The sequence below is a fragment of the Drosophila willistoni genome (genome assembly GCF_018902025.1).
Source record: "Drosophila willistoni isolate 14030-0811.24 chromosome XL unlocalized genomic scaffold, UCI_dwil_1.1 Seg141, whole genome shotgun sequence".
In the NCBI taxonomy this organism is placed as follows: domain Eukaryota; kingdom Metazoa; phylum Arthropoda; class Insecta; order Diptera; family Drosophilidae; genus Drosophila; species Drosophila willistoni.
This window is the reverse complement of record NW_025814052.1, coordinates 5,323,213-5,337,643: the sequence shown is the minus strand read 5'-3', so window position 1 is coordinate 5,337,643 and position 14,431 is coordinate 5,323,213. Positions and strand designations below refer to the sequence as shown.

Below are 14,431 nucleotides of genomic sequence, written 5' to 3'. Positions count from 1 at the left end.
AGTGGCGGATTTGCAGGCCCCTTTTTTTAAATCCATTCATCATTAAGCTAAGCAAAACGTATACCCACAGTATACCAATTAAACACATAACGTATACGCACTGTATGTTAACTGAACATGCATATAACGTATACGCACAGTATGCCAATTGATAATTTTATATTTTGTATTATATTTTAATGATTATTATGAAGATTTATTCCAAAACAAAGTCTACTCTTTATTTATATCAAAACGCTAAAAGTGTTGTTTTTGGTTTAAACTTTTTCGAATTGTTCTACCTTTTTTTTTGGGGCTTTCGCCTCTGAAAACAAAAGGTAATTTTTACATAAAAGGGACCAGCTTTAATGACAAATGGGAAAAGAGGCATTATTTTGGAAAGCGTTGATATTAAAGTTAAGTAAAACCTAAGAACATTAAAATTATCAAATTCTTGCATATGATTTTTGCAATTCAATTGATTAAAACTGCGGAAGTAAGTATGTTTGTTAAACCATCGATTCCATGATAGACAGATATACTACTTATATACTGTTTGCTCTCTTTTAATTCAAGAGATTTGGCATTCATAGTTTATATATGTGTTGGCTCTTATTAAATTATATTGATTGTGCAATAGCTTATCATGAAGCTATCATGTGACCTTCTTGGGAAATATGATGTAAATAATTTTTGATTTATCATACAGAAAATGCTGCATAAGGAAGAAGACAAAACTAGCTCATCAAAGTTACCAAACGGATGGGCATTGGGCTTTGCTGACGCTGAACAGACGCAAATCAGATTCAATCCAATCAGCACTGATAAAGCGAAATCAAATATGTGCACACAATGAAAGCAAAAAGGGTAAAAAGTGCTGAGCTATGTAAGTTTCTTTCCGGCACGTGTATTCTGGGTCTCAGCTGGTCGGGTCTCAGGGGTATAAAAGCAACTGATCGATTAGAAAATGGCATGCAGTTAAGCTTGGTTTGGTGATACGGCAACAACAAGATGAATCCTCTGCGCCTCCTTTGTGTGATGTCCTGCCTGGTGGCAGCGACTTTGGCCACACCCAGTGTGGGTCGTCGCTCCAACTCGCTAACCGATGTCGAGAATCCCAGCAACTGGGTTAGCCAAAACGAAATCGATGAGTTGCCCAGCCTCAATGAGGTGACATTGCGCCGTCTGCAGCAGATGAACACTGAAGAGGGTGCCAATCTGCTGGACAAGCTGTGTAAGTAGCCCCACATATATTCAATTGTAAACCATCATTTTAAACATATTACCATTTGGATTTTGCAGACCATCTATCCCAGTTTAACCGCATCTTCAAGCCCGACTACAGCCCAGAGCCCAGCCAGATTAAGGGTTACATTGTCGGCGAACGTGGACAAAAGATTGAATTCAACATGGACAACTTTGTGCAGACTGTGAAGCGTCAGGAGAACTTTGGCGACGATGAAGTGACCATCTACATTGAGGGTCTGCCCCAGAGCTGGAACGATGAAAAGAAAACCACCCGCACTCTCGTCCAGGCCTATCAGCAGCGCTACAACCTCCAGCCCTACCCCAACCAGCAGGAGAGCAACGAAGACCGCACCAGCAGTGAGGAGCAGCAAAACCAGAACCGCCGCAAGCAAAACCAACAGAAGGACGACACCAAGACCGGCGATCTGATCGTTATCAACCTTGGCAATTCCATTGAGGACTTTGAGCAATACGCCAAATTGAATGTGGAGCGCATCGGTGAGATGCTCGGCAACCGTCTGGTGGAACTGACCAATACCGTGAATGTGCCCCAGGAGGTGATCCATCTGATTGGTCAAGGAGCTGCTGCCCATGTTGCCGGTGTTGCTGGTCGTCAATTCACCCGCCAAACTGGACACAAGCTGCGCCGCATCACCGGTCTGGACCCCGCCAAGCTGTACGGCAAGCCAGAGAACAAGTTGAGCGGTTTGGCTCGCGGTGATGCCGACTTCGTTGATGCCATCCACACCTCGGCCTATGGCATGGGTACTCAGGAGCGTTTGGGCGATGTTGACTTCTATCCCAATGGCCCATCTGTTGGTGTTCCCGGTGCCGATAATGTTGTCGAGGCTAGCCTGCGTGCCACCCGCTACTTTGCCGAATCTGTTCGTCCTGGTAATGAGCGTAACTTCCCTGCCGTTGCTGCCAGCTCCTACAAGGAGTACAAACAGAACAAGGGCTATGGCAAGCGTGCCTACATGGGCATTGCCACCAGCTACGACATCGAAGGCGATTACATCCTCCAAGTGAACTCTAAGAGCCCCTTCGGTCGCAACACTCCTGCCCAGCCCCAAATTGGCTTCCATGCCGTGCACGAGGCCTGGAGACAGTCGCCCCAACAGCAGCGCCAGTAAAGCAGCAGCATTACCCTCCCTCCCCCCCACATTACCCCGATCAAAACGAACATTTTCCTTTCTCAACACACACGAATGCCTAGGTTAAGCTAAGTTTTTTGTCCAAATAAATATTTGCATTTTGTGAAATTAACAAGAATTCTTAATTACAGTGGAATGATTACTCAGCATTCCATATCAGAGTTTAATTAACCCTTCTTATCATAGATCTAGCAAAAGGTTCTCCAAAAGGTTGACTTGATCATGGACTATCAATTTGGATTGATATCTATCAATTCGTAATTCCAGTGATTCCTTAGCATCTAGACTTCTTATTTTGGTAAAATTTGATCAACAATGGCTCTTACAGTTTCAAATTATTATTCTTTTTATAATACATAATATATATGTATATTTTTTTATTGATACGAGTATGAAAAGCAAACACAATATGCATATACATATGTTAACTTTTATGGTCTATACGATCCATATTACATATTTCGATATACATATTTAAATCTAAACTGAGTTAGCTTATAAAAAATTGCTACAACTAGGTTGATAAGACTAAATATGATATTAGAGAGCGAAAAAAAGAGTATTACAAACAATGTGAAACAAATTTATACAACAAATACAAAAAATACATCGGCTACTTATGTATGTAGTATTTTGATTATGAAAAACCAATGAGAAGAAAATCAATTCGAATTTGTAAATGAAAGAAATGGAGAATCTTGTATTCAGTCTATGCACGACAGCCCCCTTCAACACCAGAGGATGTTGACCATGGGGTGCACATACCATCAACGCCATCATAGGTGAGACCCTTCGGACAGGTATACTCCCAGCCAACGATGCCGCCCGTTTCCTCAAATTTGGCACAGGAAATAAATTTTCGACAATTCAAAGGATGCGGAAAATTGCCCTGGGCCAGGCATTCAATGACGCCACGACCATGGACAATGACTTTGGGATCACTCGAAGGTTGGCTGTTCTTTTGACGTTGTCGTTGCCCAGGAGTGAGCTGTTGCTGCCCATTGTCATAGTAATCGGAATCTACGGAAGCACTTCGTCGCCTACTTAAAGTGGCTGAGGCTAATTCTGGCTTACTCGGCGGTCGGCTATAGACTTCAATGTATTTATGTGGACGCCGACGACTCTGCTGTCGTCGAGATAACGGCGGTGAGGAGTAGTCCAAATTAGATGCAGCCGTTGTGGCTGGAGTTTGTGTAGTTGAGTGTGGTCGACGTGGACGTGGTATAAGCTGACGACCTGCAAATATAATTTAGTTTTGGGTTCAAGTCTATATAGTAAATGGACTTACGTAAACCCTGACTCAATGCTCCAATTTCGGTTGGTTGCTTAGTAGGAGGCGTGGGTGGACGACTGCTACTACTGCTCGACGGCGGGTCAAAGTCCTCACGAGAGTGTCCATGCTCGGATAATATTTGATTGAATCGACTTGTATGTATACTGGATTTTGCTATCTGATCATCATCATCGTCGTTAGCATACAAATTCGTGGTGGTTTCACTGGTGGCGCTGACTGTGGTGGTGCGTGGTGCTGATATTGTGGAGGTCAGGGTCAGTCGGCGTTTGAAAAGTGGATTTTGGGTATGTGGCACTTCAGTGGCTGCAAATTAAGTGCAAATAATATAGTAAGCATAGTTAATGATTTGATTTAAATCTTATATTATAATATACTTTTTGTAACGGTTTTGATTCAGTTTTCGATTTTGTCGTTAGTCAATCGTTAGCTGGATGTTTTAATACTAGTAAAGTTTTTCATTATTCATCGCTAACTTTTAAGCTCTCTTAATTCGCTGTCATTGCAAGTAGTATGTACATAAAATCTCTCAATTTGAATATTGAATTAATTTAAAGTCAATTTTTAATTCATTTTGCCGGTCAGCTGCTATGAATCTCAGTGTTGCCCTCTAAATTTGAGTTGTGGTGCTGCCAGAAATACAAGAGCTTTTGGGTATCTGAAACTTTGCTGTGCCAGATTGTTGTCATAAACGGCCAGACTGTTTGATTTTGGTTTCCGTTTCAATGAAATTTGAAAATTGCCCCAAGTATTCTCAATAATAAATCTAAAAGCCTTAAAGTTAAACAAAAAGGCATAGCAGAATTGTAAGAAAAAATGAATAGTATTAATAATACATTTTGCATAATCAAGTCGAAGCATTGGGTCTTTGACATTTAATACAAATGTACATGTTGCACAATTATTGTTTTCATTCAACTTAACAAAAACAAAAAAAGCCATGCTTACAATGCAATTATTGCTAAAAATAGTAAATTATTGGTTTTACCTAATCAGCGACTGTCATCAAAAATAAAAAAGAGAAGCGCCAAAAAGATAATTGCTGATGGTTACAGTTTTTAGCCGAGCTAACTCAGGTCATGTCAACAAGTTTTTTTTTTCTTAACCAATCATTCGATCAGAATCTATATGTAGGAGAAGGTGTGGTCAATTTTTACTCGCCAAAAAAGATTTCAAAATTTCTAATTTTCATCACTATTAACCTTTCATTTAGGTGCTCATATGACCACAATATGTATTCTAAGTGAGGATATATATATGAGTTAGAAAGTTTCAAAATAGAGTTTTTTCAGTTTATAATAATTTTTATTATTATTATATAACTATCCTAAGATAAGTATATGTTTTCGGTATTTCGACACATTAAGCAATAATGGTAATAAAGGTAGTAAGAATTTTGTTTTTGGTTTAAAATCCATTATGAAGTCCTCATGGTGATTTTTCCCCCTGTTTGGTCTTTAACTTTAAATTAAGGTGAATAAATTATACACATCAAATAAATCAAAATCGTCGGCAGGTTGCCTTCAATTACATCTATGCACGATTTAAAATCTTACATATTGGCAATTGTCTTTCTTACTCACCGCTGTCATCAGCAATTGTTGATGGCGCCAAAGTGGTAAGTCGACGCGTTTGAAATTGACGGCGCAAGGCAAAGCTAGCTGGTTGAAACTTGTGTTGCGAGATGATGTCATTGTTGTTGCTATGGCTTGTTGCTGGCAACAATGTTGCTGACTCCCCAGTCGATTTCAACTTGTTGGCTGCTGCTGGTGTTATTGTTGTTGTTGCTAGCCTACTGCGTAGTCGATTATATTTAGAGGTCGTTGTAGTGAATTCTGCATTTTGCGTTAAAGAAGATGACGATGTTGCTGCTGCTGCTGATGATGATGATGATGATAATGATGATGAAGATGATGATGATGAGTGTGGTGTGTTGATAATGCGCTTGCGTACGCTTAAGACCGGACGACGTGATACATTGGCAGTTGTCGTTTGACGCAGCTGCCAGTTGGTTGTCGGTTACGGGTAACATGAAATGAAGAAAGGCAAACCAAAATATCTTTAAGTAATTCCATCAACAAATTTTTGAATATGAAATTATTATAATTTATCATGTTGTTTTTCGTTTAACTTGCTTGTGGATGACAAAATTTAGTTTTCATCCTATCGTGTGCTTTAAGATTTTTCATTGCTTTGGTTTTTGTTTAAAAATGATTCTTTTTGATTCTTTGTAGTTGTGCTGTGATTTCCATTGCAGTGCAGTTTTTTTTTTTGCAGTCAACAATATGCTGTATAACATAATAAATAATTGTTTTTCTTTTGCGTAAATTAAAAAGACAAATCAAATTAGCATTAGTAGAGCAAAAAAGGACAAAAAAGAAGATAAATTGTTAAATACTACAAAAACTACTAATACTTAATACTAAAATAATACAATTTTAAAGTGTTGTATGCCAATAAATTTCCATATATTTTTGTGTGTGTGTGTGCTTTAATTTTTATTTCAGCAAATACTAGAATGAAAGGGGGTAGGTGAAGTGGGCAAATGGGGGAAAATGAAAATGAAAAATCAACTAGAATCAGTCTAACTTAAGACTATATATACACAGATAATAGATTCTATTGATTCAAATAAGTAGATTAACCTATTTAAATATATACAAAGTGAACTAATATATTTATTCTTAAGACGAGTAAAATTTATTTATAGACTTGAAATTTGTAGAAATAGTCAACAGGTATCTTTTCTTGCCACATTTTGCAAAGTATTTAATAGAAATTGAATTTGAATTCAATGAAAACGAATTTAGAAACTTGAATACTATTTTGTTTTCAACCATCAGACACGAGACTCAGCCGAAAGTTATGTTGTTGACATTGAACGGTAAGCAAAGAGACAACAAACGCCCACAATGATGTGAATTTGATCAATTGGCATCAAATTGGCATTGGAACTTGGCTAGAATTGTGTGTGTGTGTGTGTGTGTGTGTGTATGTGAGTCATACAAATGTTAAGGTAAGGTAACAGGGTTTTGCTTATAGAAATTGTGGCTTAAAGCCAACGGCTTTTGGCCTGATTACAAGCGACATGCCAATCCGATTGCATAACACTTGTTCCGTCTTCTACAACTTTGGCAGATGCGCGCGCCTTGTTGACTCAACAAACTGGTTGGGGAATTTAATAAAAATAAGAAAAAATACCAAAATGTATTGTGCAAGCAAATATTGGTTGTTGGTAACTCAAGTCGTTGAGGCTAAAAGTGAAGCTTAAGCTTGAGCTGAAGAGATGCGTACAGGGCGTCGCCGCCATCATCATCCGCCATCGTCGTGGTCTGAGCTTGGTGAAAGTTGTTAATCAAAAGACTGAAGACAAAAACTTAACAAGGGCATCGCAAGAGAAATCCAAGTTCAACATTTAACTGGCCTTAAGGGCATATTGAAAGGAGATTATGCTTCTTGCTAGGGCAAACAACATATTTTTGAATAAAATGAAAGGTTTTTTATCCCCCCTCTGAATGTTAGTAAATGTTTGCAAAAGATTTTTGTGTAAAGAGCAATTTACAACTTTGGCGTTGTAAGTAACTTGAATTTTTTCATGTTGGCATTGAAGTGGCATTTGCAATATGTGAAAAAACAAAAACGGGTACTAAACAAGTTTAATTATCGCAAAAAAAAAAAATGAAAAAAATACAGAGACAAGAGGCAAGAGACAACAAAAATTTAAGTGATAGGCAAAAAAAGCAAATCAAAAAAGTGAGCTAAATGCAGTCGGTATGTTGTTTGGCATAAACTATTCAATGAAGTTGAATTTATCCTCTCAATGACTTATTGTATACTCTCTCTTTCAACAGTCTAAACTATACACTAAATCTGATACGACTTCTAAGTGTAATCAAATTTAAATCTGGTAAAATTTTAATATCGAAGATACATATATCGATTTTATAGATTTTAATATAAATCAAATTGTAAGTATCGTTGTAAGAATCGTATCTTCATATAGATAGATTAGCTACTGTCTAATTCCTTTTATTATTATTAAAGATTTGTTTATGTAAATAAAAAAACATTTAATATCATTCAAAATTTAATTGGGAACAGAATTTTTGGATGCTGCCGAAGAAAAACGATCCCGAAAAGAACTCGAAGCTATCATCAATTTCATATGCAAGCGTTTTTATATTCCCATGAAATGGGGTATAATAAATTCGTTTTGTTTATAAGTTTTTATTTTGAAGGGTTGTCAGAAACAACTTGAGGTACTTGAAGTTTTGCCAAAAAACAAAGTAAGTATTCACCTTTTAACATTTCTCACACTAACGATGTCTGAGATAGTTTGGTTACCATTTTTTCAGAGGCGGATCTAGATCTTCAATTTAAAGAAATTAAATGTTTGCAAACTTGCCTAATTTGGCACAAGAATCCGCCACTGTGTTTTCTATTCAACCGAAGCGTGATTTAATAATTACGAAATTGATTAAACTTGCTTGTTTGCCTTCTGAAAGTGACATTTAAATATTTGTAATTGTGACTTGTTGTTTGCCTTTTGGTTTCTTGCATGAATTCAAAAATGTTTGACATTTCTGTCTTTGATTTTTTTCAGTTGATATATTTTTCTTTAAAATTTCCAATATGTTAATTCAAATGATGATATTCTGACCTTTTAACAACTATTTACAAGTGCGAAAAATGAAACAATCCTAGAGGAATCCCTAATAAAGCAATCAACCCGAAACGTAAATCAGAAATGTTATATAAACTATATACTTATATTCCAAACTTCTAAAGGAATTTAGTGTGGATCTGTTCTCAGCATGAAGGCAAAAGGAATCTATTAAAGATTTTTCAACTAAATTCCTTAAGGTTATCCCTATGATATTTCCTTTAGAGATAGGAAAATATAAAAATTAACTAAATTTATGTGAATTCGTTCTGAATTGAGTTCTTTGTTTAATATTTACATTGTTCTAGCTAAAATGAAATAATTGTGATGGCTATTTTCAAAAATCGTTGACAGTATTTCAAATTCGTATATATTATTTCCCATGTTTACTTTTAAAATTTGTTACTATTTTTGTGTTGAAAAGTATGTATTTGTGTCTGATGTTATAGATACAGTGTTTGTTCAGATCTCATGTATGTAAGTACATACATTTATCTGGATATATATATATATATTTATATATGTATAATTTGTTTCGTTGGTTTTCTTTAGTTATTGTTGAATTTTTCGTTTTGTTTTTTTTTTTTTTTTGTTGTTTTATTAATTTATTTTTGTGCATAAATATTTTACAACTAAAAACTAATTGCAATTAACTTAATTTAAGATTTCGAAAATAAAAATAGATAGATGGAGAAAAACAAGAGGAAAAGAAAGTATATGTAAGGGGGAACGGAAAGAGCAAAGAAAACTGCGCATAATGAAAAGCAAAAATTTTGAAAAAAAAATTATATGTATGTATGTAAGTATATACCCAAAGAGTCAAAGTCAAGTCGTTAAAAATAAATTGTTGAACCAATTTTGATTTTTTGTTTGTTTTTGTCTTTGATTTTATATGACTTTAAGTTCATGTGTGTGTGAGTATATATGTAAATGTGTGTATGTTTGTGTGTGTGTGTGTGTGTGTGTGTGTGTGTGTGTGTGTGTATTGGCGGTTCATGGCAGCTTGAAGAGTAGAAATTTTTACCAATTGGTTTTGATTTTTGTTTTTTTAAATAAATTACAAGCGAAGTAAAAAGCAGCGATAGCTTTAGAAAATTGTGAAAAATTATTTTTTTGTTGTTTTTAGAAGAATTAAATCAATGCAATTTTTTTTTGTTTTGTTTTTGCAAAAATAAGCAACGCAGCCAATTATTTACATGGATGGCAGTTGATTAGGCTTATCAATTTTTGTGTTTTTTTTTCTTTCTTTTTTTTGTTTCTGTATAAGACTAGAAATAATTAACTACAATTAACGCTTTGACAACTTTATGGCGTTTCAGTGGTTGTTGTTGTTGTGGGTATGGGTGTTTCTGGTGTTGCTGTTGTTGTTGTTGTTGTTGTCGACGACTTTCGCCGATTTAAACGACGACCACCACGCCCACGACGTGGCTTTTTGCGATGCACCACATGTGTCTCAGTACTATAACTGATTTTTTCGCTAATGCTGCTGGCATTATTATTGCTAGTTGTTGTTGTTAATATTTGTTGTTGTTGTTGTTGTTGTTGTTGTTGTTGTTGTTGTTGTTGTTGTTGTTGGTTGCCACTAATAGCGCCACTATTTAAGAGCAATTGTTGGTCATTTGTATTGATGTTGTTGGTGTTGATGTTGCTGTTAGTGTTAGTGTTTATTGTTGTTGTTGCTGTTGTGATTTGATTTGATTGAGATTCCTGTTTGTTGTTAGTGTTAATGTTGATTGTTGTCGGTTGATAAACAATTGTTGTTGCTTCAACATCATCATTTCTAAGTATATTGTTTTCATTTGTGCCATTGTCAAGTGTCTGATGTTGATCCACCAAAGAATTATCTTGTGGTGCTTGTATAACCGCCGCATGTTGCACAGAGAATGCTGAATTTGAATCATTATCGGGCATTATGGTGGTATTATCAACCTCCGATGATGTTGTTGATGCTGCTGCTGCTGACGACGATGCGGACGATGATAATTCAGATTCAGACTCTGATTTTTGTACCTTACTCAATATGACCTTATCAAGATTGGCTATAGAAATTACCAAAGGTGAGGATTCATTTGATTCGGGACGTAAAAGGGGAACAATTGGTCTTACATAAGTGTTGGCCAGTGGCGTTGTTGTTGTTGCTGTTGTGGTTGTCTCAAAGTTGTTACTGCTACTGCTATCGCTATCTGTTGTGGTGGTGGTGGTGGTGGTGGTGGTGGTGGCGGTGTCGCTGCTGCTGCTTGTGGTTTCAATCTCTCCTAGTATTTGATTGCTACTTAACTGTTTGCCCTTGCGTGCCGAATCAAATAGACCTTCCAATGAGATGGTCGAAGTCTCCAATGCCCCAATTAGTACCTCTGGCAATAATGATTTACCACTACGATCGGCATCTAAATCGGCCTCCTCCTGCTGGGGCAGACTATTACGCACCGGTGTTGAACTGGAGCTATAATATACTGTCGGTTCAGTGGGCGTATAATCCGCTACAGTACTATGGCCATCGTTTATTTGTATAGCACTGCCGTCGACCAAATGGACATATTTTACCACACTTATCTCACCTAGCTGCTCGACATGCGGCAGAGATTCCACACGCAATGTGCCAAAGTCCTGATTGGCCTTCGATTTGCGTTGGGCAGCCTTGGCCTGTTTTGAATTGATTTCGACAATGCGATTGATCTCAATTAGCTTGTGCTTGGGCTCCACTTCGGTGGTTTTGGTTGGCAGATTGGCGGCCAGAGATGGTCGCCGTGTGGGCTTCAATTGCGAATCATCGCCATCGCTATCGAGCAGCGTGAAGACATGCAACAAGGTGGTGGCTGGCGGTGGCTGAGGCGTCGTCCATGAGCCATCATCCTGTGGGATTGAAGATGCATTAGCATTGTCAGTGGATTCAGTATCGGTTTCGGTAACGCTATCGAGTTCAGTGTTTTCAGTGTTGTTGGATTGTTGTTCTTGTGTCGATGTTGATGTTGATGGTGTGTTTGGTGATCGTGGTGGTGGTGGTTGTGGTGGTTGTGGTGCTGACTGTGGTGTAGTTGTCAAAAAGCCCTGCTCGAGGCTATTGTCCTGCCCTTGACTGACCACCACCTTGGGCTTGAGCGTTGTGTGCTTCTTGCTATTGATCTTAAAGATTTTCTTATTTCGTGCATTCAGCGCATCAATATTCAGGTCTTCAATCAACGAATTCTCATTGGCCGTCTCGCTTGTCTCTGTGGTCGATGGACCCGTGTATTTTCTTTCATAGCTTCGTGTGTTGCTCGGTATAAATGGTGCCGGTTTGAGAGGTGTCAATGGTGTGGTTCGCTCATAATCATTAGCCACCGGGCGCAATGTTAGGTTTGGTGTAGCCACTCCCGGTGGACGATTGATGACACGGGGACGTTTGGTACTACTGCTACCATTACTACTACTAGTGCTACTGCTACTACTACCACTAGTACCGAAACGAGAACCGGTACTTGAACTATATGGGCGATTGCGTGGGTTATAGGGTACATTGCCAGAGCCTGTTGTTCCGGGACCAGTTGGTGTATAGCTGGGCCGACTGCCGGGTGGTATACGATTATCTTTGGGCTTATAGGCGGGTTTGGCATGTGCCTCTGTTGTCTCTTCGACTTCATTACCATCCGCATCGTCATCATCATCTTCGTCATCGTCGTCGTCGTCGTCATCTTCTTCCCCGCTTTCTTGCTTCTCTTCTTTTACTTTCGACTTACTGATCTCTGACTGCGATTGCTGCGACTTAATCGGTTTGGACAAGGCAAATGGCCGTTTTATTGCCACCACTTGAGGTGGCTCTTCTTCTGGCTCGGCTTCGTCATAGTCACCATCTTCTTCATCATCATCTTCTTCGCCTTCGCCGTTCTTTGGTCTTTGCTGTTGCTTAAAACGCTGTGTGCCCGGAAGACGTGCTCCTCTGGGATCACTGCGCACAAAACCTTCACCCGTATTCTTTACACTCGAATTGAATGGATCGAAACGGCCATTCTTTCGACGCACAAATTTGCGTGTGGGTCGTGTACTATTAAAGATCAAAGACGGCGCCTTTGTTGTAAGGCTTTGGCCTTGCACAGGCGAATTCACCGGGCGCTTGGCCACTAATTTGCGACGGAACACAGGACGTTTCGCCGGAGAGGACGGAGATGCCACGTCAACTGTTGTATTGACATTCTGAGATTTCTCACTCAAGAGTTTCTTTAGTCTATCATTGATAACACCATCATCACCATCACCGCGGGCTTGTTCAATCCTGACTTTATTTCTCAAGCGTTGCAAATCGGATGCATTGCCGGCATCTCCGGCTAAATCGTCACGTGCCTGACCATTAAGGCGGCTATTGATTACACCATCCAACGGCTCACCACGGGCTTGCTGTTCCTTGAGACGATTACGTATGCTAAGTAAATCATTTGAATCTTCATCTTGTCCGGCATTGAAACGACTACGCTTTGGCACAAATGGCTTCCGTGTGGTGGTGGTGGTGGTGGTGGCTGTGCTATTGAGAGTGGTTTCTCCTAATTTCTCCTCATCGTTCGAGTTAATCTTCTCAGAGCTTGTCTCTACGGGTCTTAGTTTACGGACAATTTTACGGAAACGTTTTGTGGGTGAAATGACAGTGGTGTTGTTGTTGTTATTGTTGGTGGTTGTGGTGTTGCTTGTTGTTGTTGTTGTTGTTGAAGTGTCTTGGTTAATATTAGTGGCGCTATTCAAAGTGGTGGTGCTGTTCAAACTAGTTATATTATTGCTATTATTTATCTGCAATGGTCGGCGATATTTAAGTACACGTATACGTCTTGGTGTGGGCGCAGTCGGTGTCTTAGTGGTGGTGGTTGCGGTGGTGCTCTTTTCGTCACTATCGTAATCATCATCATCATCATCATCTTGCTCGGCTTCTACTTCATCATTCTCATCATCATCTGACTGGGTATGGTTTATTTCAGTTACCTGAACACGTTTCCGTGAGCCAAAGGGCAAACGGCTTGGTGTGGGTGTGCTTGATGTTCTTGCTGTTGTTGTTGGTGGTGGTGGTGGTGGTGGTGGGGTTGCTGATGTTGGTGTGCGGCTCAATTGATAACGATTCTGAAAACGTCGTTTAGAATTAACGTTATTACCTAGATCATTTAAACTACTAGAGACACGACCGTTCTCAATATCATCAATCTCTTCATTTGCCTCATCACTAACAGTTTTTGTGTTGTTGTTTTGTTGGTTTTGATTGTTTCTGTTGTTAAACTTGAAACGATTGATTAAATAATTGGCTACGGTGCTATTACTACGATTTGTGCTCAAATTAGTTACATTGCTACGACCATTGTTATTATTATTATTGGTTTTTGTATTGGTATTAGTGTTATTTTGAGAATGTTCATCATCCTCATCCACCTCCCCTTCAATATCATCCCCATTCCCATTCCCATCCCCATCTCCCTCTCCATTCTCAATGTCAATGTCATTCTCTTCAGTCTGTTTCTGTACCTGTGTGTGTAGTTGTCTTTGTTTTTGTTGCTGTCTACTGGCAAGCAGCTGGCTTAGTCGAGATGTTGTTTGGATTCTGGGTTTCTCTTGCTCTTGATCGTCCTCCTGCTCATCCTGCTCCTCGTCCTCCTCATTCTGCTGGTCGTGCTCCTCCTCCTTCTCTTCATCTTCATCGTATTCTTCTTGTTCTTCAACTTTCTTGTACAAATTGCGATTCAAAGCTACCAAATTACGACGAGTACTTGAATTTAATCTCACTGGAGCCACTGTGGTGCGTCGGCGAATCGAGGTTCTATCTCGATCATCTAGCAAGGCACGATGTCGATTTGTTGCAAACAAACCTTCACGAGCAGCGGCCGCACCACGGTTCTCGGCATCTGGCTTAGCGTCAAAGTCACTTTCAATGGCACTTTCTGGAGTGGGGGTGGTGGTGGGGCGGCTTGCTGTGAAGCGATTACGTGTTCGACTCAAGTTTGCATAGGAACGTCGGGTAGTTACCTCAGCGTTCGTTGAACTATTAAAGCGTCCACGTCCGCGTGTCAACAGTTGACTACGTGATGCGGACTCAGTGGTTGTCGTTATCTCTATCTCATTATCAGGGCTTGGTTTTACTGTGGTTGT

At 39.0% G+C, this 14,431-nt stretch overlaps 3 protein-coding genes across 3 annotated transcripts in view; 1 reads left to right on the top strand and 2 right to left on the bottom strand.

Annotated features, from left to right (window-relative positions):
• Positions 1 to 951: 951 nt before the first annotated feature.
• On the top strand, positions 952 to 2,489 carry LOC6648353 (vitellogenin-2). The gene is made up of 2 exons (XM_002071455.3): positions 952 to 1,213; positions 1,282 to 2,489. The coding sequence occupies exons 1-2, from the start codon at positions 991 to 993 to the stop codon at positions 2,358 to 2,360; spliced, it is 1,302 nt and encodes a 433-aa protein (XP_002071491.1). The 5' UTR covers positions 952 to 990; the 3' UTR covers positions 2,361 to 2,489.
• Positions 2,490 to 2,784: 295 nt separating this feature from the next.
• On the bottom strand, positions 2,785 to 5,688 carry LOC124460425 (uncharacterized protein DDB_G0271670-like; the record flags this gene model as incomplete). Its single annotated transcript, XM_047011150.1, has 3 exons — positions 2,785 to 3,617; positions 3,670 to 3,978; positions 5,256 to 5,688. Coding segments are annotated over 3 exons (1,269 nt in total), but the record flags the coding sequence as incomplete, so codon positions are not given.
• Positions 5,689 to 9,470: 3,782 nt separating this feature from the next.
• LOC6648270 (serine-rich adhesin for platelets) overlaps positions 9,471 to 14,431 on the bottom strand; it is a 30,844-nt gene continuing 25,883 nt past the window's right edge. Inside the window, exon 10 of the mRNA XM_047011149.1 lies at positions 9,471 to 13,414. Coding sequence (XP_046867105.1) covers positions 9,641 to 13,414 — 3,774 coding nt within the window. The 3' untranslated portion in view covers positions 9,471 to 9,640. The remainder of the gene's footprint in view (positions 13,415 to 14,431) is intronic.